At 37.5% G+C, this 27,098-nt stretch overlaps 2 protein-coding genes across 5 annotated transcripts in view; one reads left to right on the forward strand and one right to left on the reverse strand.

Annotated features, from left to right (window-relative positions):
- LOC109542912 (low-density lipoprotein receptor-related protein 2) overlaps positions 1-27,098 on the reverse strand; it is a gene marked incomplete in the record, with an annotated part of 133,116 nt that overhangs the window by 46,122 nt on the left and 59,896 nt on the right.
- LOC109539363 overlaps positions 1,100-27,098 on the forward strand; it is a 32,179-nt gene continuing 6,180 nt past the window's right edge. For 2 of the 4 annotated variants that reach the window (XM_019907059.2, XM_019907061.2), the window contains exons 1-2: positions 9,322-9,789; positions 16,900-17,020. In XM_019907059.2, coding sequence (XP_019762618.1) covers positions 16,900-17,020 — 121 coding nt within the window. In that variant the 5' untranslated portion in view covers positions 9,322-9,789. Of the gene's footprint in view, positions 1,340-2,398; positions 2,444-9,321; positions 9,790-16,899; positions 17,021-27,098 lie in introns of those variants that run through there. The other 2 variants (XM_019907060.2, XM_019907058.2) reach the window with 2 other exon arrangements.

Here is a 27,098-nt window from a genome sequence, read left to right on the forward strand (position 1 = left end):
CGAATTATTTATCAAAAAGTAATCAAGAACTATCACCTAGAGGGTATCCTGCGACACACTTAGGCTCAAGCTGTAAGAGAAAATTGCAATTAGTAGAGAAATTTATTTGAAAAATTACCTTGACGTTTCGATAGCTATTTTCTGCTATCGTTATCAAAAGAGCCTAAATGAGGCGAAAATTTTTGAGGCGAAAAAAACCCAAAAAGAAGTTTGTAAAAAAATGAATCCGCCTCAACAATATAGAACTTATCTATAAATGAAGATTTTTGTGCGATTTTTATAAATTGATAGCTTTTGATTGAAAGCTTGTGGCGTTTGAAAATTTTCGCGGTAAAAAAAATTAATATTTGTACGCAACCAGCTGTCTTTTCTCAAGTAGTTATGGCTCATCTACCGCAATTAGTCTTTTGAATTTTCTGCCACTCCATCGAAGACACTTGAACTCGAAAACCCTGAACACTTTATTAAATTCTTACTAAATTCGATCGAAAATCGATCATCTTCATATAACTCACTCATTTTTCGAAATTCGTAGCGGTTGATCTTGGGCAGGTGGAGTATTCAGTTTTTTACAGTCTGTAGACGGTAGTTGAATCGCAAAACTCCGAAAATTTTATGAAAACCGCATAAAACCTTATTTTTTCTCATGCATTTATCATTCTCATGATATCAAAAATGAATCAAACCGACTTTTTGTGCTTTGAAAACCGCTATTTGGACTCTGGATCTGGATTTTTGTCGGCACATCGACTTCAGATTATTCAAAAATTCGTGCCAGTCATATTTTGGTTCGTAATTCGTGATTCTTCACAAATGCAAACTTTCGCGTGCCGTAAGGGTTTGCGAAAAAACCCATTGTGGTTTATGGGCCCATATTCGCTTTGAGCTTGAAGCTAATTTCCGACGTCTGAACATTTGGGCGAATAAATTCATATTCGTGCCGCTAACAAACCGTCCATATTCGTATGATGGCATCACACGAAATGTGGCAAAGGAAAGCCAAATAAATAAATCGGAATCCACCGAAGCCCCATATTCTTTATCTTTAGGCCTCGGCTACGCCTGAAAAATTGGCACTCTATGCCGTACGAGCTCTCTCAGTCTCTTCGTCATCGATCGCGTGTGCAGAGCAACAGAATTCGGTCCCAGAGTCTGCCTGTTTTGGCTCTTCTTGCTCTGGCACAACGCGCTTGCAACTCGAATATCGCGGAGAGCAGAGAGACGGTCCTTCGACCCGGATTTCACCACTCATACTCAACAAACCTGGGTTTTTTTGTGTGAGTTTCGCGCCACCGGGTTCCCTTTTTTGCATCAACAGCGGAGAAATCTGCCGATTAGGGTAAGTGAATTTCCAAATAAACCCTCCTAATTTTACAGATATTACCAGTGATTGAATTATTTTACATAAATCCATCATATAGGCCCTTTATGGCCTCTGGCAAATATGTAAAGCCTACTATCCGACATGGATCTAGAGATATCTTACATAAGCCGACAATTTACAGATAAAGTATCAGTGTTTAAGCTCCGCTTCCCATCTGCCCTTTTACTTTATCTCTGGCTTTTTTCGATCGGCTCAATTCCGCTTTAGTTACTTTATCATCGCGCTTGACAGTTTTACTCAAAATGGGACCAGGCCAGTTTCTTGCACAAACAAAGACGTTTAATTTTTGTATTTAACAATTAACTTGGCATTCGGGATATTAATTCTAAACTTTAACGGCCTCAGAGAGCGGACTCTAATGGAAAATTAAAGAAATGCGTTTTGCCCGTTGGGTCCCAAACCCATTATCAATCAATCAATAGCCATTGATGAAAGCAACCCCTTTAAGCGCAAACAGTCAACTTTATAGCCCATATAGCAGTCTGCCTACCCTATTTAAGGAGTGAAAGCCTATAACGGAACCTTTCCGATCACCAGATATTGCTCCCCTTGATTTTTGATGGCAACAGTCTATTACATTAGCCAGTCAATTTCCTGCAGATGAACGCAACCAATTTGAAATTGTTTGCACCTCATTTTCATTTCAGCATTAATTTTATCGTGTTTTTACCCTGTGATTCTTGTCATTTTTTTTGGCAAATGGCAACGGTCTTTAGTAGAAATTTGGTCCTAAAGTTTCAGATAGCGCGAAATGTTGTTAGCTATGTGTGCTACTGAAACGTCGGGACCAAACTCATATTTGCAAGTTATGTGATTGAGCAAAGTGCTTCTGCTGCACTACTTTAAAGCCGTTGGATGCTGAAAAATTGTTTAAAAACAGTCCTTAAAAGCAGAGAAACCATAAACGCTATCTTATCTAGACTTTTGCTTTACCCATTACATTGTTTTCTCATTGCAATTTTTCCAATGTTTCTTCTGGCAGTTTTGAATAAAACTATTTTGTTTTTGTTGTAGCTTTATTGACTGTTTGCTGTGGATTGCTGCAAATACACCGGAATGGTAAGTGTCTTTGTGAGTCCAACCGACCCTTAGGGGATTTGGCACAATTCTAAAAAAAATCGAAACCATCAGAAAACTAAGCAAATCCCTAAAATGGGAAATCAACCTTAATCCACAAGTTTTCCTACTGATTTGTTAGCATCTTTTTCCCCTATTTGAATAGCGTTTGAGTAACTTAATTTTTGCTCACATCTGCTAAAAACTGTTTTTGCAATTTTTCGCATTCCAGTCACATAATATGTTCTGAGCGATAACTAATTGCATTTCAACGATCCCCGATGCGGAAAATCACGAATCTGATTTTCCAGCCGCTTTTTGAATTGAAAAATATTAAAAACCCATTTGGAAAATGGCCTGTCTAGGCCGGGAAACAAACGATGGTTTTGAGCAAAGTTCTGTAGAAAAAAACCAACGTTTGCAATTTAAAACGGAAAAATTCCCAGCATTTTCTTCGGGGTGTTCACGCTAAAAGATACCTTCGGCACTATTAGAAATCCAATATCCTGAACGCAAACAGGAAATTGTATCATTACTGTCTGAAATCGGCACGTTACTTGACTTTTGTCCATTCTGCACCCGATTCGAAACGTAAATGGTGAAATATTGGGTCGCAATAAAGCGAAACTTGAGGAAGAAAGGAGACAAAATCGGTCGGCGTTTTACGGATTCTTTTGAGGCGTCGCAACCGGATTCCTTTAAAACTTCCCGGAGGATTCAGTGCACGAAGGCATCTGAGTTATTTATAATGAGGTCCAAAAGGACCGAGAGTGATGTTAATTATTCAACTTATCTTGCTGCTGTAGATCGTGATTTTTGCCCGTTAAACTCCCATGTAAATCTGAAATTAGCCCAAGATTGGCTGGAAATATGCACGCAAACCTTCTGTCCACCATTTGAAACATTGGCTTATAGCGAAGCGAATCTGGGGTAAAAAGAATCGATTTGCACCGCGAATATTTCTTTGAGCAGTCAGTTCCGGATTTTTATTAGGGTTTATTCGAAGTCAATTGGAGAAAACACTTAGTATTTACATAAACCAAGCAAGCTTCGTTTATTTTGCCCAATTCGGTTGGAAATTTATCTGCTAGCAGTTACCGGCAACAAATGGGAGCACCTGAAGAATCTCATATGGTTTATCTACTTAAAATATTTCAAAACTTTGCGACTAAGACGCAAGTGCAGTAATATGGATACAGAAGTTTAAAGTTTAAAAATGTGGCCCCGCATTTAGTCGGTTTTTTGCCAGCTTAAAATGGGCCAAAATGTAGATGAACCAATTTGTCAATTATCTGCGAAGTTTTTAAATAGAAACCTGAAAAAACTGACTGGTTTTGATTCTTAGTGGTAGTTTTACTGTTTTCTGGTCTAAACTTTGGAACCAATGCGGCATCAGAATTAAATCTGGGCGACAATCCAACTTAACGATGTTTCTTGAAGTCAAAACGGTTTTTTTTTTGGAAAACCTTTTGGCTTAGATAAAACAGCTCGAAGGTTTAAAGAATTGTGCCTTGAAACTTCTCAATTACTTTTTCCGAACTTCACAGTTCACTCTGACTTGAACGCGGCATGATTTATGCTTTTGCTTATGCCTTTCAGCCCAGTCAGAGAAGGACGTCGGGTTTTTGATCAAAGTATTTATTTCGCCAGTCGATGATTTTATTATTTAATTCATGTGAATTTCCAGAGATTGCAAAGTTCATCCAAATGTTTAAGCTCAATTTATGATTGCAAAAAAGTTAAATTAAGCTAAAGAAGCTTAGTTTGTAGTCGCTTGGCAATTATTTTCTTCGGTCATTTTTAAAGCACTTACTACTCCTTTTAATGGATTCTTTTGCGAAAAATTAGAACACCTTTGCTGAACATTTTTCGGTCTTTCCTGGCCTGCATAGCTAGAATGAGTAGCCGAGCAAAGTTACGAGTGTAATTACTATTCAGAGCCTGAAAAGAACGGCAAACATAGAAAATAGCACAGGAGTTCCGTTTGCCTCTAATTCTTTCAGTCATGCTTCCTCTGGAATGCCAGTTCCATATATTTCCAGGAAGCAGCGCCATAAATACAAGACAGTCTGCGGACTTGTAGACTAAAGCCAAACCTTTTGCACTTAAAAGGGATTCCGTTTCACTTCAGTTGCAGTTTTGAGGGCCATTTTGTTTAATTAACTTGCCGGCAATTATGTTAGAAGCTAAATGGATGGAAATCAGGCTGGAATGGGGCTGGCTATTTTTAAGTGAATGTAACGCAAAATGTGGAATAGCTGTGGTTAAACGGGCATTATTTCTTCACACATCTGTTCCAAATCAACAAAGAAGTCGAGTTTATTTTTGAACGTTCGGTTTTAGACGGCGGAGGGTGAACTCACGTCTGCGACATCCAGACCACATTAGTTAACCATGAATCAGATGTTTTAAGTATATTACTATTGCAGTCGAGGCTGTAAATCGAGGGCTTTACTAAAACTTGCTTAAGAAGAAATGCAAAAATGTCCCCCCGAATTTACTAAGAATTTTCGCGGTTTCGAGATGAGTGAACATTTGGATAAAACACCCAGTTAAACAATTAGTCAATTGAATTAACTGCTCCACTTCAAGTTGCAGCCAATTAAATCATAGAGCTTCTCATGCATGGTTTTGCTGTTCACTGAAAGTGGGAAACTGGAATTTTTAATGAAAAAACATTCATTGCGATTTTTGCCTGATTCCAACTGGTTTCTTGTTTGCTCGAATATTTTCTGGTGCTGGTTCACTTTCAGTCCCATCCATCCTTTCAAAGTCTTCTCCCGACTCTGCACTTTCCTTTTTCGATCATTTGAAGCGTAAAAGTACAAGTTCCGTTTGGCTGTTTTGTTCCACAACAGCCCCCCTAATTAAACTCACTTTCCGTGTTTGAGCATTGAAGTAAAGATCGCGCTCAAGGCAAAGAAAAACAGAAACTAAGATTAATTATTATCGGAAGACTAGCGAGCGCACACGCCCGCAAATTATCATTCGAGATACAATTTGCCCTCGATAGAACATCGTTTGTTGGAGAATAATCATTATTCAGTTGGATTCCGGGTTATTCCAAATTACAACCGTTTTTGCGTACGGGGTTGAGGGTGAAAATCGCGTTTGTTGCTTAAATGCGGGCTGCACGGCATCGACAATACGGGCCATAAAGAGGGCGTGATCTTCTCCAAGATTATAATATTATCGTCCGGAATGCGATCACATACGCCTCTTTATGGGCCAATATCAGTTAATCGGTTCCATAATGTCGCTGGCACCTTTGGAACTGCTCGAAAAGTCCAATTAAATTTTTTGCTCGAACTTAAAGTGAAACCCTCCATGTAATAATTAATAATTAACGGCGTCCTCTATTTTTCCCCAGCTTCGTTGTTTTATTCAATATCCGTTCATCCAGATGAATGCTAATCGCTTCGGAACAATGTCGTCTTTTCACGATCAATTCGGATTTCCGGATGCAGTTCAGCCAGGAACTCTTTCACTCTTCCATAATTAATCTTGTTCCATGTCTTTGTTCCTTGCCATTCGTTGTTTCCAATTTTTTATTTTCAGAGTGCAAGTCGATTTTATCATGAGCAACGATTCGAATTATCTGTTGGTTTTTTGCGATTTTTCCACTAATTGCTTGCCAGATTTTTCCCAGAGGGAAAAATAACGATTAAGGCGAATTAGTAAGCAGCGAAGGCAAAAGACCGATTAAATAATCCAAAGCCACTTTTTGCTCCTGAATTCTTTAAAGGCGAATTCTGGCCGACTGCATTTCATATACGAGGGGCCAACATTTGAGCCAGATTTTGCATTAAATACAGTTGTAAAATCACTGAAGAGGAAATTAACAAAACTTGATTTGTTTTTTGCACTAATTGCTTTGTAGCTTTTTTATTGGCGTTTTGCGTGGAGTTTCTAGTGGAATTAGTAAGGAATGCAAAGAAACCCTTTGCCTAAGAGCTGCTGCATGAGCTCAACTTAACTGGACGACTACATTCTACATACTTTCGAGACAGATTTTGCAATAAATACCATGTAGTTGTAGGGATGACTGAAGAGGGAATGTAGGGATCTTGAACTTAGTGTCTGGCATCAGCTCAACTTGGCTGGTTGACTACATCTCACATACGAGGGAAGAATTTGATAGCTGAAGAGAAAATGAGCAAAAGGCGATAAGCATCTTGGACGTTTGATGTTTTTTTTTTGGAAAGATTAATATAATTTTGCCTGGGTTTAAAAATGACGTCCCTGAAGACAATTCGGCCCTGGCTAACAAAGCCAAAATAACGAAAATGCGGGCAGAGTGAAGGAAGGAATAATTGGGAATTTTCTTTGTTGCAAAATCAGTCGCAAAGAGGCGAATTTAAGCTATTGTTAAGATCCGTAAATGGGGCTTGGAAAACAGGGGATTTTGCATTTATGATTTAGTTTCGTTTGACTTGTCCAGTATTAATTTTCCACTCCAGGAGATTAAAGCGATCATTTTTTGCTTGCCAAGTGTAACGCAACCGACCCAAACTAAGCCACTAGTGGCTTATAAATTACAAAGTCAAGTGTTATTTCTTTATGGTGGCGCTAAGCTTCTTTCAGTGCAAAAGTAGCGTTTTAATTCAAGAGAATCTGCTTTCATCGGCTCCCTCAAACAGGAAAATTAAGTAAAGGAATTCTTAAAGCGCCGACATGAAACGAGATTAATTATCACTAGATCTAGAGGCGTCAGAACTTTATCTCCTTGAAAACAGTTCGTCCATGGTTATCCAACTGGAAATGAGGAAGAATAATTCGCTGCCCAAATGACTGATTAAAGTTGAGGAAGCACATGAGCTTAATGGAACAATTTTGTGTATTTTTATTGCCTAAAAACCAGGAAAATGGAGGAAAAGCCCGAATAAACTAAGTCCAAAAGCAAGGGAAAATTATATCCTTGAAAACAATTGAGCCATCACCAACCTCGGGGAAATGCGGATGAAGTACAAGACGGAATAATTGGGAACATCCTTTTGTTGGAGAAATGGCCGATATGAGTCGCATAAGGGCCATAAATGAATGTATGATAATAAGTTTTGCCAAGAAACTTTGAGCGGCTTATTAGGAAACTCTGGAACTGGGACAATGTGTTTAATCAACTGAATAACGAAAAAATAGTAAATGGGGCGCAAACTAGACAGTAAATTGAAGACAAGAAAGTCAAGAGTCTTCAAATACAGTTGTCTTCTTTGACGAAACTCTGCTTTTATAGACGGGACAATTAAACAAAGAGTCGGAAAGGGTGCCATATAGAGCAAGATTAATCATCACCCTTTGCAGGAGCGCTGAAAAATCTCAAAGTGGAAATGATCCAAGTGGGAGGAGGCGTTCTACATTAACTCTTAAAGTCACCTTCGCATTAGGCGAAAAATGCAGATTTCCAGTTCAAGCGTGTTGGCAAAGCGCCCAAGAAGGCAAAGCGTAAAAAACTCCATGTAGACTATAGAGCCATATAAAGTCAAGTGGAGTTTGGGTTTATTCGTTTCAATCAAAGAACAACGTGCTCTGACTTAGTCATTGATTAGGAGTGAGGCAAAGTGGGAGAAGGCTCACGTTCAACCCAGCCATGAACAAAAGGACACAAAATCATCAAAAAGACACAATAAACATCAATTCAATCTATAAAAGTGTTCGCGGGAAATATCAATCGATCATTTGCCGGCTTGGGATTCCCTTGGAAGAGTTCAGTCATTTTGTAAAGTGAAATAAAATTTCCATTACTTCTGCATATATGCATTCCGATACCATTTTCCGCTCTTATCCAAACAGCCCTCCATGCTTGCGTGTGCCATTATCGTCGTATTAATTACTCCACTTCTGATATCGTCATAACTCACCACATTTCTAATTAATTACATCGACAAAGGCCATCGGTTTATGTGTCTCTCGAGTGCCGTGAAACCATCAATTGGCTGGATGAAGTGCCCATGTACTGCTCGAAATGCTCCTATGAGTTTTCGCTATCCACACAATGTTTTCTTCTGGAAATTCGGTTTCTATTTGTTTTCTGTCCAAGAGCAGGACACAGAAAAATCCAGGTTTGTCTCAACACCTCGTTAATGCGCCAGCAATATATGTGTGTTTTTTTATTGCTGTTCATCAAATTATTTGTTTTTTTGTACTTTGGGTTATGAAGCACCCCATTTTCAAGTTTGTTTCATTTCCTCTCATCTAAACCTTCCAGATTTCATGTTGTTCCCTTTTAATTCCACTGTATCCGAATCCAGAATCTTCTTTTCATACTGTCTGATTCCTCTTATAACTAAAGCTTCAGTTTGTTGCAATTTTTGCAGAAATTTTGTGATTTTTTAATGAAGCAATGAAGCAGCAGACCATTGAACTTGGTGGCTTCTTATTCTGGTCACTTGCCAATATTTATTCTTCTTTCTTTCAACTTTCATTGCATTCTCCAGCCTCACCAATCAACATTAACATAATACGTGATCCAAATGCTATATATAACCCTAAACATCGAAATGTTACCAAATATTTGCCGATACAAAGTTGAATAATGGCCAATAAGCCGCGTCTGGACCTCGAGTTCCAAGTTTAAGCCCGTTTAAAGCACAAACATATTTCCCCCAAATGGCAATGTAATATCGAGATTAACTTTCACGATGAACCATTGACCGGGATTGTGTTGATGTTTTCGAAATATTTCTGGCATCAACAATGTATTATTATTGTTAAATCTCCGAATTTACTTTAGTCTAAACACTTGCATTTTTAGCATCATTAGTCGACACTGATTGCAAGAGCTTGTGGTAGTTTCAATACCAAATTAAACAAATTGTACTCGAGCAATTTCGTTTTTAGTGATAAAAATTGGAAAGAGGTTTATTGGTATTTACTGAAGGCACCAGTTCAAGTACCAGAATGGTCGATTTACGTGATAATCTGTGAATTATGCTTGCGAAATATGCCATTAAATCGTACTGCTATCTTAAATCAACAAAATATTCTTTTGACAAATTAACACATTTAAACATTATTTAAATTTCCCTGAGCAGGGCCCTTAAATTTAAATGTGGTATCGTTCGGCAGCTTATCGGCCTCCAGAACAAACCGCAATGTCCGATAAGTTCAGTCCAGTTCCAAAAAGCTGCTGTTTATAAAAGAGCACGAAAGTGCGCTTTTATGGAAGTCTGCTCCATTATCAGGCTGGGAACTGGAAACACATTTTGCTAATTTCGTCTTTATCGACAACGAATTATCAAAACTGTTCGGTTGCTCGCTCGTTGTCTGTGAACGTTCATTGTGCTTGCTGTGTCGAAGACAATAATTCTTCTCCAATACGGTTTATTGTGTATCGAGTGTCTGTTTTAAAGGTGAGGCTTTGGGAAAGTTTATTTTGCTGTGCATTTCTGTACAGCCAAATTAATTTGGGGGAATTTTGTGTATTTTTTTAGTGAAATTTACGCTCGCACCGCAGGTTCTACTGTTATTTTTACCAAATATTGGGGCATAAAATACATTATATTGTAGTTGCGAACCATTTGAATAGTTCTGGATTTTTTGAAGGTTTTGTGCAAAATATTCACCAATCGAGATCCTCCTTTGAACAATTTCTAACTCCCAAAACAGAGCAAGTAGCAACTTGGCACTTTTACAGTCCTTAAAATACGCTTCTCTCGAAAGATTTCCATAACAATAGTCAAAAATTCTGATTTTTTCAGATTTTCAGTTGTTGATCTAAAAGTGTATTTTTCAGCCGACTTCATCCTGTCTTTAAAAATTCTTGGCTCTAAAACTAGAGCAAGTACCAACTTGAAACTTCCACAGCGCTTTGCAGAAACTTGACTAGAAATATAGTGATATTTTGAGTAAATTCTCCAAAAATTTCGATTTTTACCAGCGGAGTAATCTTTAGTCTGATCGGGGATTTTACATTCAACTGCGTCCTCTTCTTCAAAAATTCGCAACTTGCAAACTATAGCAGGCGTGAGCTTGAAAATTGTACCGTGCGTCGAGCACGTTTGGCTCTAAAACTGTGTAAATTTTCATCAGAAACACCCAAAGCCCTGATTTCTGCCAGTTAACTAAATGGTTTAAACGTTTAAATAAAACGTTTTCAAAATTTCCATAATACTCCTCTAAATGTTGATGCAATTTTCAAAAAATCTAAATTTTTTACATTTGTACATAATTTATAAATTTTTGAAAGTCTCTCAGCTGCCAACATATTTCGCAATTATTTCAAATCGGTTTCCTAAAGGTTGACTTGCTAATAACTAATTTGCCCAGTCGCTCAGTTCATTTATCGATCAGCTCTCGTATACTGGTCAAGAAGGACAAGGACGTTCCGGTTTCCTTGGCGATTGATATGTTTCTCTCGCTCCTTTGCATATGGAGGGAAATAGTCGAGTGCTCTCGCTCTCCTTCGATTGCATCGGTTTACTTACGAGGGGCGATTTTTTTGCAAGGAATTTTCCAGCTATAAATTTATGCCAAGTTCGGAAGTATCAGTTTATGCTTCATTGCGTGTGACTTACGTGTGAATTACGAAGGACTATTTTAATTGAATGAAAACCAAAAAATCACAAAAAGCAAAGGAAAGTTTGGAAAGTGTACATTTATGTTTCTTATAAATGACTTCACTGTTTCTCAAGAAGAGGCGAAAAATGCCCATAACGAAATCATATTTTCATAAGAAAGCTGTGAGAAAAACAAGCAAGAAACCGTATTAATTTCAGTTTTAGACAAAAAAACTCACATTGTTCTGTTTCGTTCTAAATTTGCTTGGCATCAAAGCAAGAGAATGTTTATTGAGGTAGAAACAGAAAATAGTAGTGATGAATTTAATTTTCTTCTTTAGGTGCACTACAGCTTGAAAACGTGAATAGCCGCACCTTTTCTTATATATTATTCCTCACCTTGAAAATGTTAATTTCTTCCATAGTTTGAAGGCAAAATATTCAAACTTGGAAATATGGAGCAACATTGAAATTAAAAATCACTCTCCCATTAATTGGTTATTCTAATAATAGTACAATAGTTGATAATAAATAATTATTTAGAATTTGCTCTAAAAAACCAGCTCCGACTCACTACAATAATTTTTGATCCTTGACTTGTAATTTAGGAAAAAATGCAATTTGGCTGCAATTTCATCACTCCCAATTATAAACACGGGTTTGCAGTCCGCATAAAATTGCAGTGTGCCAAATAAAAACAGTTATTAAAACAAATTTCCGCTCGAGAGTAATAAATGTTTAATCCAGTTTCGCAGGTGGAAATGATAGGAATTAGCAGCGAGTTTCCATTAAATCCCGAGAGAAAGATTGCTCACCTGGAAGCTATAAGTTTTTCACTTAATTTTTTCTGTTTTTGCTTGTTTTTTCTATCCGTTTGGGATTCGGGTAATTGCCGGCAATTTAAAAGCTAATTGTTGCAAAGCGCCTTATTTCGTTTTTTTCCTACAGTAATAATTAACGTTTAAAGGTCAGAAAATGTGAAGTAAACAGCGAAATTTTGCGGCTGAGTAGGAGCAATTGAGAAAAGTTTGGCGCAAACCAACAAACCAACTCAGTTTGGCAAATATTTCACAGATTTCCCAGCGGGTTACAGTTTGCCAGCAGCTGAAAAACATCACGTTTTTCTAATTAAACCTCTGTTTAATACTTGTAAAATACAAGTTTTCTTTGAGAAAATCCACCAACCAACTGATGTAGTCATAAATTAAGAGAGCTTTCAATTTAAAAATTATATTGCTTTGACAATCCGGCCATTTATTACATTTAATACAAAGCGAAAATGGGGAGAGGGAACCGAGAAAAGTCGACGGCTTGTTTGCAGTAATTTCTAATTAGGGAATATTTTAATAAAATGGGCGACACAGGAAGGATGGTGTAATATTTTCAAAGTTGAAATCTCTTTAAGACCATAAATTTGAATTATCATCTAATGAAGACAAGGAATTTATGGGTTTATGATGCGGTTAATTTTGGTGCTGCGAACATCCACAGCCAATTCTCTTTAGATAGCCATGGGAAGAGGCGCCAAGATAACAAGTGAAGCTGGTGTTTGGGTTCCCATTAAATTATTTTTCTGACCTCAAAACACATTGCGTCACTCCCCTCAATTAATTCAATTAGTCGCATATCAGAAATTGGTTATTTCTATTTAATTGGATCGTTTAACTTCCGATCCTTGCCGATAAGCAGTGTCAGAGATCAACTCAAATGCGTGGCAGCAGATTAATTACACATTTTCCACTAGTGTTTTACACACAGTTGAACTCTCCGTTTTCCATTGTCCGGTAGGACTATAATTAAAATGCCTCATTCTCCGGACAGAGACCAAACTACTCCTCAACTTTTGACCTTTTGTCCTCCGCAAAGTTTCCGGAAAGTAAATGACACGAGCTTTTAGGAAAGTTGGTGATGTCGCGAGTGGAGGAGCAGCTAAAATTTTTCTACATTTCAACCTGCCATCCTCGAAATGATTTATTGTCCAAGTTTCACTGTAGAGACTGTTCCTTCGATCCAGTACGTGCTCTCTTATGTGATAGTTTTCGCATTAAAGTTGTTCAAACAGATATGAAGAGGACACAGAGCGCTAGCACTGAGAGTTTATTTGCTTATTAATTGTTAAACTTTTTTAAATCGTGAACATCGGCTTGAATAGAGTGTGTTTTTCATCCTGCCGTATGTTGATAAATTAAATGTTTCCAAGTTCTAGTCTAATTCTAATGGAAAGTTCTAAGGGGGTCTGATTTAAATTAGATGCTTTCGAACCCAATTTGTGTGGCCGATCGATATTTATGGCTGACGTTTCCTTTAAATTTGTAACCACCATCCTCAACGGCAAAACAGAAGCGAACCAAATAAGCGTTTCAAAGACTCAATTAGCACAATTCAACGGGAAAACTTCAAATTGTTTTCCAAACGTTTTTGCCAATTATAGGGTGATTTTAATTCCACCAACTTAAAAGGAGTATTTAGTTAAATTGAACCGGTTACTTGCAAATCTGCGAAGCTAAAGTTAAAATACTGTAATAGTTTCATGCAAAACAGCAGCCTCAAAATTACCCCGAGAAAACCGTTATAGAGGCTTATTAAATGTTCCGATGGAAGCTTTTATAAGGCGAAAATGGTTACCCTGTTTTCTCTTTTAGGACCAGCGGTAGTTTTTGTGTAAATTTGCTTATCACTACACGATTTGCGGCAGGTAAAACTGTCATTAACTCAGTTTAATCCGCATTATAAAACCGATCTAATTAAACTGCTCAAAGCTAAATATGTCCCAATTTTGGGACTGGATAAATCCTGATTGCTTCAATCGATTTGGGTTCTGTTAGAAGCTTTATTAGCGTAATTTGTTTTCTATTAGTTAATTTATTATTAAAATATTATTAAAATTTTGATAAAAATTACGCATCTCAGGCAAATTTTCACGGGGGCAAATAAAAAACGCTAAATTTCGGAAAGTTCGTCGTGGACAAGAAAAGGTTTTTTGGATGAAAACACCAAAAGTTCAAAACTAAGGAAAATAGCTCGACATCCCTATTGTTTCTGTAAACTGTAAAACACCACCCCGTGGTGGTCGTTTGGACTTGCAGCGGTATCTCTTCTGCTTTTGGTCCGCTTTTTACGGCAAAAAAACATTTTTTAATTTTTTCACCAATTTTGCATTGTTCGATTTTACACCCTTTAGAAACTTTATCTAAAGCACGATTTTAGGCCAGAAATGTACATTTTCCATATCAATCAATGGTTTTAGACCAAGCAGTCACTTGCCACCCCAAATACTGATAAATCGCAAAGCTGCTGCTGCTGAAAAAACGCAAAACAAAGAAATTTTACGTATTCGAAACGACGTAGAGGCTGAGAGATCATTTGTTTAATGACGAAATCATAAAATGTAACGACGGCATTATATTTCTCCCCGAGTCCGTGACACGATATCCGATAGTCTAACCCGGAGTAATTAAAAATCGGGTTAAAAATCCCACCCTCAGGACGGTTGGATCGAACCAAAAAGTTTTAATTAATGGATCTGGGGGTGCGGTTAGCAATTCCCTCGAAATAAATCAAAAACAAAGCCTTGTTTGTTTCTATTCGGTGAACGAACCCTCTAAGGGGGCTAAATGGGTTTTGGGGAAATTGATTCCGAATATGGATCGTAGGTAGGAGTCAGATGATTTAGAGGTTTAGCGGTACTTAAACTGCGCTGAATGATAAAAGTATGCGCATATAAATTGTTTCTTTTGCTACCTCTAGTCTCTAATCTAGTGATCTTCTAGTATTGCAGTACGTTTTCACAGTTATTTCTCCACTAGATCCAGCACGCAATACAAAAACCGATTCACCTTGGTGGTGGTGAATTTGGTATAATGAAAATTTAAATGCGCCTTCAAATAACAATAAAAAACCAAAATTTAGTGCGATTTTCACAAAAAAATATTCAATTTGTAAACTGAAGCATATACTAGACCTGGTAAAACTTTCAAGTTCGCACTTAACCCGGATTAGAAGTTACAAAATTTTTAAAAGCATGCGTTTATCTATACAACAAATTTAATGCCAATTTAATGCAAATTTGATTAAAATATTGCCATTTCTAAATCATTTTTCTGTGAAAGCCTCAGAAACTACCCAGATTAGGAGTTACAAATTTTTTGGAACAATCGTGCCTTTATGAATAAACCTTCTGGTTTAGACTAACGTTTGCAAAGTACGAAAAAATCAGGTTTTAGTGCCAATTTAATGAAAATGTTACCATTTTTACATCGAAATGGCTGCTATTGCTTGCAAAAGTTTCCAGTTGCTACTTGCTCTACTAAATTTTTGAAAAAGCGCTTAAAGTTTGAGGAGGAATGAAACGCCACCGAAATGAATTGCGGAAGTACTTTAGGTTTATTTTGGCAAAAATTGAGTTTGAATGAGTAAAACAAGGCAAATTTCCAAAGTGCGTCTATTAGAGGGAGCAGACATCTCTGAACTCCTCCTACTAACTAGCTCCGCCTACAAAAGCTTGCGTTGTCTCGTTTTAATACAAGGATTAATAATTGGGCCTTGTTTCGCTCATAAGCAACGAAAACGGCTTCTAAAGGCGAAACGTTCAGTTGTATCTCGAAAATTTTCAATTAAAAAGATCCAACCGCTTTTCCATAAAATCCTTTTCCAAGTTAAAGAGCCAATATATTTTAGCGTCGATACGGAAAATTGCTAGCGCTATATCTGAGTGTTACGTGCCCGACTTTTGACCCAACCTCGAGGTGAAAATCCATCAAAAACCGAACGTTTTAATAAGTTTATCCTTCGGAAATTGGGGTTTTCTCTTATTTTTATGGGCGGAGTTGTCAAAACAGAGTTATGGCTTAAGTGGATTTGCGGAGAGTTTGCACTTCTCGAACGATTTTTATGGACATTGTTTTTCCTTTCGGGTTTCTGCAATATTTGCACTAATCCTTTAATCGCCGGATTTCTAATATTTATTTTAAATCACTGATTGTATTTTTTGCCATATTTGAAAAATCGTCAAAGTACAACTATTTCAATTAGATTTTTCGCAAAAAAAAATCAAAAAGCTCTATGGCTCTTTAGTAGTCTCCTTCCAATAAAAATTTCACTCAAATGAAAGCAAGGATTGATTTTGCGCAACCAATTTATGTTGAGGTTGTTCGACATGAAGTTGCTTGATCTATTTTGTTGCAAAATGAGCAAAAACTCTAGTTTTTAGTTCCATAACCTTTGGAAATTTGGTCAGAAATAGCAAACACAGTTTTACACTTTAACATGCAGGAGGGCGTCTCAAAGAAACTTGAACCTTTCCAAAATTTTGTAAATATCTAGCTTGAGTGTGTGCAAATAGCCAGGATTTTATTAATATTTTAAGATTGTTAGATTTTGTACATTGAAACGTTAAATCAGTAACCACTGGCTAATTAATAGTTTCCAACTGTTCATATGAGATCCGAATTCGTGAAAACTTGGATAATTCAGCAATGTTCCGTTTCAGCGACGGCATAGTTGATAATTGCGATTCATACAATCGTCAGCCTCTTGAATAGAAAGCAATTAGGGAAACACAAACGGAAATAAATAAGCCTGCTGTGTATTTTGCCATTCTCCAATGTCATAAATTATCAGCTCCATTATGGAAAGGCCCTGCCATTTAATAACGTATCTTTCAAGCGATTGAGTTTTTCCCGATTTTTATCGTTCCAGGGAACTGTCCATTATCGTATCAGGTTAATCGTTTCCGTTAAATTAAACATGAAGTTACCTTTATCTCTATATATGGATTTGTTCAGCTGTTGTGTGCCACATTAACTGCGCCCTGATTGATGTCTCTTCAGATTTATCATTATGTTACATTCATCGATGTCCGCCTGCTTTTTCTGGGCTTGATATTAATGACTCTTTCTGAGCTGCACTTTCAATCACCTCATTGCTCGATTTATCACAAAAATACACGCAACAATTCCTTTTCAGATGAAGTGGCTAGTTTTCTTCACAGTCACGATTTTGGTGGCCTGCGTGGTGGCCGAAGGAGAAGTTTGGGAAGAAGATGACCATGAGGTGCTGATCAGAAGCGAAAGGGGCGCCAAAAACCGTAAGTAACTAACCGGAAAATAATCTCCTATCGGCTGGCTTTATGAAATGCAAATGCCCTTAAAAGCGAAAATAGGACTTAGCTTGCTGAGGGCTACAGTTGTGCTTACCTTAGACGAACTTTCGGCTAAACACACGCCTTTGTTTGGGGTTTTAGTTGAAAGCCGACACTTTTTGCGGTAAAAAGGGTTGGATGACCGGCTGTCGGCTCAGTTACCCGTAGAGTATTAGTTTTTTGCGATGTGTTGCGCCCTTGTTCAGGTCCGAGCGCTAATTTGTTCGATAAGAGAAACTTTAGCGGCGTCAAAACATTTTGGCTCTCCATATATTTATCTTTGTCGCCTTCGAACCGCCCTCAACTTAAATCAACATTATAAGTTTTGGCAAGATAGGGGGCGGCTCATTCCTCCATCGGGAGAAATATAGTTCAGTCGAACTAGCGAGATTTATGGCCGGTGTGCTCGCCTCACGTTCCGTCGGGTTAGGGAAATTTGCGCGAGCATGGCTCCCCCAACCCAATCTTCCGATGAGAACTAATGATGATTTTCCAACGATAAAGTGTCTAGAAGACTGAATTATGGCTGCGAAACGTGATCCTGTGTAGTTAAAAGCTGCCCAGACAGGAAATTGAATGTTGGCTAACTGAAGTGACCAGTCTAAGTAATCGCAAATCGTTAACTTGGCTTGCAGAGCTGGATCTCAGATGGCCCAAAATAGCAAACTGCTGAGATCAGTTTAGCTCTGAGTTAATGTTTTGGAGACAGACTGAACCCAGTCTTTGATCAAGGCAACTGTGCTAAAGTCGTATTTTTTCAAAAATAAAATTTGGAAATTTTACATCAATATAAAAGTGTAGAGTGGATATACAGGAAGGCGAAGACCGAATTTGACTCCAATTGGAGCATCGGCCGATTTTTCACGCTCGATTATGTTTGCGGTTGCAACCTGAACATTGAAAACTTGTACACCCCACAGGGAAAAAATTATCACTCTCAAACTAATCCGCTCTATCATTTAGGATTTCTACACAAAGGGAACAAAGATCACCGCAATCTACACACCGAATTTAGTGCAAAGTTGAGCTTCAACTGAATTTTTACAATCCATTTTGTATGTGTCTGCAACGAAAATATTGAAAACTTTTACACCCCCACAAAGAAAAATTCAGGGCTCTCAAAGTAACACACTCAGAGAGTTCCGATTTCTACACAAATCTACCAGAGCTTACGGCAATCTACAGGAGAAATTTCACCTGGAATCTCGACGGAAATGAAAAAGTCATAACTAATAATCTGTTGACAACAAAAACCAGCAGATCAGAGAATCAGCGAGGAAAATTCTTTCACAGATACATTTTTAAACCAAAGTAGCATATCAATGTGATTTGCCTTCTTTGGATGGCATTTTGTCGGCAGAACTTCCACCTAAAACAGTAATGCATTTCCAATACTAAACGAGAATAAAAATGCAATGATTTCAAACATGTTTCACGGTTGTGGACATTGATAAATCAGCCACTTTACTACCAGTGGAATGTGCAAGAGCTGACAAGTGTGGACAGAAATTGTGACAATGAATCATCCATCTTCATGTCTTGTGCATGTTTTACTGCATGTCCTGTCTTGAAATAACCGACTCATTTTCCCGGCTGGAGCAATAAAGTTTGAAGCCAGGGCGGAGGGCAATTCAGGTTAAAGCTTATTGTGTGACACCGAAGAGGATCGTAAAACTTACTAGAAAATATTTCCTCAACCCCGCCTCAGCTGAATGAATAATGGCATTAGCTTCGTGTGTTATTCCAGCCTGTGTCGTCATTTCCCAAACTTTAACCCATAAGCCAATTACGTTGATTAGTTTTATCCGATTTCGAACAGTCGAACTAAATCCAGCCTGGAAGGAAGGCTGAAGGTTTGATTTTGCTGAAATTCTCTTTTTAAATCGCCAAAGTAATGAAGAAAATATAAGCTCAACAGACGCAGCATAAACACCAAACAGAGAAATATTTTGGCCGAATTTTCCTTGAGTTTTGGTGCAGACTGAAACTTAAACATCTGCTCTATTGGAGGCTCGAGAATTTAAAAAAAAATTATGCACCTACAAAGAATAATTTGCTACACACACAAACTAGCAGAAGCATTCAGTTTAAATTTGATTGAATTTGACGCAAATGTGAACACTGAATTATTTTGTACAATCGTTTCTATTTGAGGCCGTAACGAAAATCTTTCAAAACTTCACACACTCACAAAGAAAATTCGCTACTTCCAAACCAACCCGAAAAGGAACTTGAATCTTCTCCTCAGTATAAACATCAGATGGAGAAACAGGCTGATCGACTTTGACTTTAATCTGAATACTGGCTGATTTTTTGCCATAATTGAAATTTGAAGTTGCAACTTAATTTTGAAGAAATCTAACACACCCACAAAGAAAAAATCATAACTCCTAAACCAGCCATACAATTACGTTGAACTTTCCGCACAGCATAAACACGAGACGGAGAAACACGCTGATCGGATTTGACTGGATTTTCGAACCCGCCTGAATTTTTACACTCTGTTAAAGTTGAAGCTGCAGGAAATCTTCACAACTACTCAGAAAAATCCGAAACTTCCAAACCAGCCGGAGCAATAAGCTGACATTTCATCACAGAATAAACCTAGAAAAGGCAAATATCCAACATCTAGTAGTAACATCTACTGAATCTTTATTTTTCTCCTTTGAAGCTGCGAACGAAAATCTAGAAAACTCTGACGCAACCAGAAAAAAAATTCACAGAATCCACACCAGCCTGAAGACTCAGTTGAAATTCCCAGTATAAGTACAGGAGGCGAAAACATTCTGGCCAACTTTAGCTAAAATCTGAATATTGATTAATTTTTTGCAATCGTTTTGCAACAAAGAGTAATTTATAATTCCCAAACTAACCAAACGAGTACGTTGAAACTTCTATACAGTAAAAAGAGGAAACGCAAAAATTCGTTGATGTTTGAAGCTGCAGCAAAATCTTCGATCGAAAAAAAAATATTCACTTTTACCAGAAATTTTTTCCACTCCTGGCTGGCCCCTGATGATGAGTCGTTTCAGAAGTCAAAACATATTTGAGACTGAAAAGTAATTAAAAAAAAAGACGAGTTACAGAAACATACAGATCGAGTTCCATTCAAGCCTGAACATCAACTGTTTGCCATATTTGCTGTTGCATTTCAAGAATTCACGACATTTGTTGGAAGACTGAAAGCTAATAAAATCCGGCAAAATTAGCTCAAAGCGCCAGAAATTTGAAAAACATCACAAATCCAAAGCTTTGGATTGAAAGCAAAGTAAACCACCCATCAATTATCACTCCATCAGCTTCAAAGCTTCCAAACAAACGATACATAAAGTATCCCTTTCCATGATGCATTTCACGACAAAAGGTGTTAACTTTTTGAAAAGCTCGTCAATTCGAAGCCAGAAGCGTTATTTGGCTTGTTTTAATTTAAGTTTAACTAACGAGAATTATAAATAAACACGGTTTAACGACCCGTGACAGATGCTGGTTTACGAGACTTGCGGAGGAGTTTGTAATAAGCACTTATTAAAGGCTATTAAGAAGTTTTGTTTTATTTCAACTGCAGTAAATATTCAAAGTCCACTCGAAATTCGACTTTTAACGAGCTGTGCAGCCCGGCATGGTGCAGACTTTTGCGCGGAATAGGGAAATCCTGCCATATCGATCAAGCTCTATCCGAAATAGATTCTATATTTAAAATTCTAGTTCCAGGCCTAGCGGTGATAAATCACGGCATTGTAATCTTTGGGAAACGGCTCAATAAATCTGGAAACACAGCAATTTTATGGATTAATGCACTGCCGTTATTTTTAATTACTGTCGATGCCCAGATTGCTCTTAAAACATTGTGGATGGCTGATCGACCTATACAGGCCTCGGGCGATTTACGACCGCCATTTAGCCATGCAAACACAGTAAATTGAATCAATGTGTAATTATTATTAAACATTTATATTTATATCGATTGCCCCATAAACAGCGTTCAAATTACTACATGATAATTGTGTGCTTTTCAATTATGCATTGCCATTCTCTGGACACTCAGCGTATTGGTGTAATTTACACTAAAATTCCTCTAGGTGAACATAATAAGAAGAAGTGAAAGAATCTGTTCCAAGAGGGGCAGAACTTGGGTAAAAAACACACAGTAACAATGTATGGGTGCACTTTTTTTCGATTTTCGAAGATTTTTGTTGCAGCTTCAAAAATAAACGATTGTTCAAAATTTTTCAATGTTCGGATTTGTGTAATATTTAGTGACTATGCTTTGGTGTTTCGTGTTTTTGCTGTATATGTAGAATATTTGCAACGATTTTCGGTGCAGCTTCAAATATGATCGACTGTAAAAAAATGCTCAGTATTTAGATTTTTGTGAAAGTTGGCCCCTCAGCATGTTTTCTGGTCCTCTACCTGTACTGTGCAGAAATTTCAAGTGAATATTCGGGCTGGTTTGGATGCTGTGATTTTTTCAGGTTTCGTCAAAATTTTAAATATTTTTGTTGCAGCTTGAAGTGAGAAAAAATTGAAGATTCAGATTTGCGTCAAAGTCTGTTAGCAAATTTGCCTTCTTTGGGTTTATTCTGTGAAGAAATTTCAGTTTATTGCTCCGGCTGGTTTGGGGCTTTTTCTTTGCAGTTGTGTAAGAATTTTTGCGATTTTTGTTGCAACTTCGAATTTAAACGAATGTAAAAGTTTATACTGTGCGGAAGTTCTCTATGCGATGTAAAAATGTCAACTTATTGCACCTGCTGGTTTAGAAGTTATGGATTTTTCTTTGTGGTTGCGTTCGAATTTTCAATGTTTTTCTTGCAACTTGAAATGTAAACGGGTGGTAAAAAATCAGTCGCTTTTGCGATTCAAGTCAAAACTCGTCCGCTGATTTATCTATCTTCTCTTTACGCTGTGGAGAAATTTCCACTGTCTGCTCGCGTTTGTTTGGAAGCTATGAATTCTTCCTTCAGGTTGTCTAAGTCGATTTTTTGCCAACATTTTTCGATCCTTCACCGAACTTCTAATCCCCTTCGCAATTGCAAAAAATATGCATCAAACCCTCAAAAGCACGTTCATCATAAACCCAGCCTGATAAGGCAACATTTTCAACTTCCAAATTCACTAATCGTTGCTCCAAAGCCAGCAAACCTGTCGAGACATTATATGTGTCAACGACTGCTTGAGCCCCACTTGAAAACCTTGTATATTCCAAAGGCCATTATAAATTTTATAAATATTCAATTTCTGAGGTAATACGGGAAATCCTAAGTGCCTTTGAGGCTTCTGCACTCTGCTGATATGAGTGGCGCAAAGCAGAGCCGAATTGAATCAAATTGGCGGCTGGTTTATGCAGAATATTTTCGCTGAAATCGCTTTAAATTGGATAAAACGAAACTGTTCACTCTTGACGAAATCCCGTCTAATTGGCGCACTTCATTTGGCAGACGTGTTGTTCAAACATCAGCTGGAAATTCATTATCCGAAGCCATAAATCCGGGAAATTCTGTTTGTGCGCTCCCAATTAAAGTCACTTCTTCGCAAAAAGCCAATCGAAAAAGGGCCATCGAGCTACATGCGGAGTGACATCAGTTCATCGATTTTGGGGTTTTATAATTGTTAATTGCAACTCGTGCTGTTTTGTTCGCTCGAATTAAGGACCGAAGTCTCATTATGGGGATTTAACAGCTCAGCGTTTTTGTTACTGTCTCAACAATGAAGCAGTTTTGCGTGGAAAACCAATTTCCTTCAGCTATTATAAATGCTGCTTCCGTGTCTTAACTAGCGTTATTATTTTGTTACCTTGTCCAGTGAAAAACTCAATATAGTTTTTTTTGGAAAAGCCCTAAAGTTGCCTAACTAAAATCGCAATTTTCTTGGGGTCCTTCTGCATCTTATTTCAAGATTGCGTAAAATGGGCCACCGGCTTCTTACAGGCCACACTGACTTCTCAATTCGATTAGTCGCTTTCTGAAAGGTTTGCGTATTGTTGCAGGAATTGAGTTTGAAATTTCACTGCGAGTTTAATGCTTCAAATTATCGGCGTCTTTCATTCCTTTTGTAAGTAAAGCTGGAGACATTGAAGCAAAAGACAGCGTTTTCTTCACCGTGTGGTCATTTTCCCTTTATCTCCAAGGTGCATTAAAGGAAAGTATGCGAATAACCGCTAACTTTTTCCAGGAAAACTGCTAAAAACTGCAACAATCGCTTCCATCTGTAGCTGATAGATGTACTATCTGTTAACAAATGCTATTTACAGTTCGGAACAATCTTCGGGCAAACAATTAAAGCTCATACTCCAACTGATGAAATGGTGCATTAAGCGCGCAGCGCACTGGTTGACTCCATTATTAAAAATTCAATTTTAATTTTAGAGCGAAAGCTAATTAAAATACTTATAAAAGAACAGGAGTGAAATGTTGTTGCGGAATTGTCGTGAAATATGCGCGCATTAAAGTGGATTTATATGAGGCAATCAACGGTCTAAATCATCCGGTTGTTTGCCAAAATGTGGTTTTCGTTTTTTCGAACTGAATCTGACCGGAAATGGGCAATTCCAGTCTGCCACGGAAAATTTCGGGCGGTTTTTGCCTCCCCCCATGGCTGCTGGGGGAAGGTTTATTAAATTTGCACCCTCTTTAGCATTTCAATTTTCTTCCAATCGACAACACATATTACGAGATTCCACCCTTAAGCGAACCGAAAACGCTGATCATCGAAGAGGTTTTACGGAACATCTCGTTATCTAAAGATGCTTTTTGCGGAAATTACACTCGTTTTCGATGATTTCATGAATTCACAAATATCTAAATGTGTTCAGCGTTAAATTGAGTGAACTTATTTCAACTAGCAGGATTTATGTTAGACAGACTGTTTTATGGAGCGAAGCCACCATGGAACACGCAAATAGTTAATATTTCGCATTTCTATTCAAGGAATTTTGAGAAAGTTTAATTTTGAAGATTAACTTTGCTTGTTGTGAGCACTAAACGGTCCATAACTCATTCGAGTCACGATTACTCAGTTAAGCAGTTAAAACGCAAAGTACCAAATTTTCTTTACATCTTGTGAATTAATCTTAAAGGAAGTTAGGATCCTTAAGACTTCAAGTCGAAGTGAGAGCCAAGTTTTCCTTTGCATTAACAAAAACTTGTGTGTGTAGAAGATCTAAAATAACAAAAAATATAATTGTTGGCATGTTTATGTTAATAAATTGCTTTCTTAAAAAAGCGATTTGGGGATGCAAACAAAATCGAAGAATGATACAAAGAAACGTAAAATCATATGGCACTAGAATCATTGAAGCATCTAGAAGAGATAGAAGGGCAAAGAGCCAGAATGTGTGAAAACTCCACTTAACTAAGAATTATTTTGAATCCATGAAAAAGATATTGGAAAACTACCTAGAAATTAACTTGAAAACTATATGCAAAATGGGTTCCAATTTGAAAAAATGCTGCAAATTGCAAAATGCAATCTTTCTTCAAACATCTGGAAAAAATTGATTTTTCCCTTGGAAAATGTTGGGTGTTTTTACATAAAATTTCAGGAAAGTTTATGGTTCTGCGCTGTTTTTTAGTGCAAAAATTGACTCAAACATGCAATCGCCTTTTTCTTCGTATCTCAAGAACCATTTGAGCTGCGGAGCTTGTTTTCTTAGGATTGAATAGCAAACAAACAAAAAGCGAAATTTAATTATCACACATTGGGATACAAGATAAGGTTAAAATTTCATGGATTCAGTCACTTTTTTGCTCATATATAACAAATTGAGCGATTAAGTTCTCATTGTGACACCATTAAATAGAGAACTAAATGGCACTTTTATGTAGATAGTAAAGCATCTCTTGAAAAATTGTTGGCGGCATTTACAGAAAAAAGCACAATTTCAAGAAATTTATAGATTTCAAGGGGTACGGTCGGATCTAAAGAACCATGTGAGCTACAGAACCCGTTTTCTTCAATAGAAAATTGCAAATTCGTTTCATTAGGGGTAACGTGAGTAAGTAAATAGTGGCAATTTTTACACAAAAAGCTAAACTTTATTACCTCACATTTAGGTCCAAGATAATGCCAAAATTCAATGTAATGTACCACTTTTGCAAATCTTTAGGAGCAAGATAAAGTCCCAATTTCGTGCATTATTCCATAATTTTTCATTTCTCTTTTCACGAAAAGGCAAAGTTGAAAAAAAGATATTAATTTTGCATGCAGCCACAAACTAAAATGCAGTAAACCGAACGGTCTCAATTAATTTAGCTAATAATTAACGCTCCAATCCATCTTCCTCAATATACCAAAGAGTCAGTTTCCTTCACTAAAACGAACGTTTGAAAAAAAATAAACAGCGATTCGGAAACCGTTTAGATTTAATAATGCAAAAAGCTTTCAAAGGCATTTCATCGAAAACCGTCCTTCTCGCAACGGCGCACAAACTCTAATAAAAACATTAAACGCAATTCCGGAGCAAAAAGTAAGTAGAGCGTTATTTAAGAAGATTGAAAAATAGAGGCAGAATAATTTTTGGGGATCTGTCTGCTTCGAGGGTGGATTACTTACACCAGATGGCTTCAGCAGCTTTAATAACGTTTTTTTCTGGACGAAAATAAAAAAGTCTAGTGGAGGCTATTTGTACATGCCCTTAGTATAATATTAAATGTCGATTTTCTGATATCCCGGCTCTTGAATAATTTTTCTTCAATCACTTGTGTGGGGTCCAAAAATCCCACCTGTTTACTTGAGCAAAGCGAGTGGAAATGTAATTTAAACTTCAAGAGTTTTACCGTCACCGTACGGATAGAAATCGCGTTTAATTCTATGGTCTCTCCATGAATAATTTGTGACAGTTTTCCACCCGAAAGTTTCGGCAACTTCCTGCGGGCGTAGAACTCGCTCTCGCACTCTCCTATAATTAATTATACCTTAGTGGAAAAGACCATTCATGCGACGAACAAAAAGATGAAAACAATAAAGTTCATTTTGTGTAAAACGGGTTGATGAAGAATGCGCCCGGGCGACAGATAGGCTTGCAACACCGAAGTTTCCATCCTCCGTTTGACATGAATGCACTCAAACAATTCCCGGCCATTTATCAGCATTTACTCCGCAGAATTAGGGGAAATTATAGTCGAGGGCCTTGCCGAACAATCCATCCTCCAGACCAAGCAGCTGCACCATATCAAACTCAATAACAGCCGAAGAAGTGAACCTCCCATTAAGAAGCAATCAGCAGGAGAATGGCAAGCACGTTTCACTCAAAAAGGAATTCTTTTGAAAATTAACGCTATCTTCGGCAGACAAAGCCAAATTGAAAACTCATCGGGGCGAGAAACATTTTCACACTTGTCGAACTTCCAGCAAATAAAAGTCAGAAATTGAGCCAATACACAACATTTCCGGACGGAGTCTAGGAGCAGTTTGGAATTTGATGGAAATGATGGTTTATTAATATTAATATTTAGTGAAATGCCATTCAATTGTGAGCACGTCGACCGCATTTAAACCAACCACCAAATTCGGACCGGAAAGTCCCGTAAATTTTCGTCTGAATTCCTAATTTTCCTGCAACTCGGATAGTTTAGACAACCGGATTAGACGTTTTGCTTTATTAGTGCGAATTAAAGTTGAGCGATGGTTCAGCGCATTCGGGGCGGAATCCAAATGAAGCCAACTTGCAGAACAGGAATGCGTGAGGAAAATATTTTTATTCCCATTAAAATGGGGTTTTCAGTCAGAAAGACGCGGATATTTTTTAAGACTTTTGAGTACGTAGTTTACAACTGGTTGGAAATTGCTTGCAACTCCAAATTCTCTTCACTTCGAATCGAAAATGTTGTCTATGAAATTAGAAACATTTTCGCTGGGAATTCGATTCAGTCACAACAAACAACATGAGTGAGGAAATTCGAGTAGTTTTGACCCAGAAACCAAGATGATGCCGAAATTTAATGTTTTCCGTGCCGTTTTTGCTCGTATCTCGTAAGAAAAATGAGCAAGAACGCTCATTTTTACAGAATTTTACAGAGAACTAAATGGC

The sequence above is a fragment of the Dendroctonus ponderosae genome, unplaced genomic scaffold (assembly GCF_020466585.1).
Source record: "Dendroctonus ponderosae isolate FM_Combo_2020 unplaced genomic scaffold, Dpon_F_20191213v2 Dpon_F_20191213_9, whole genome shotgun sequence".
Taxonomy (NCBI): Eukaryota; Metazoa; Arthropoda; class Insecta; order Coleoptera; family Curculionidae; genus Dendroctonus; species Dendroctonus ponderosae.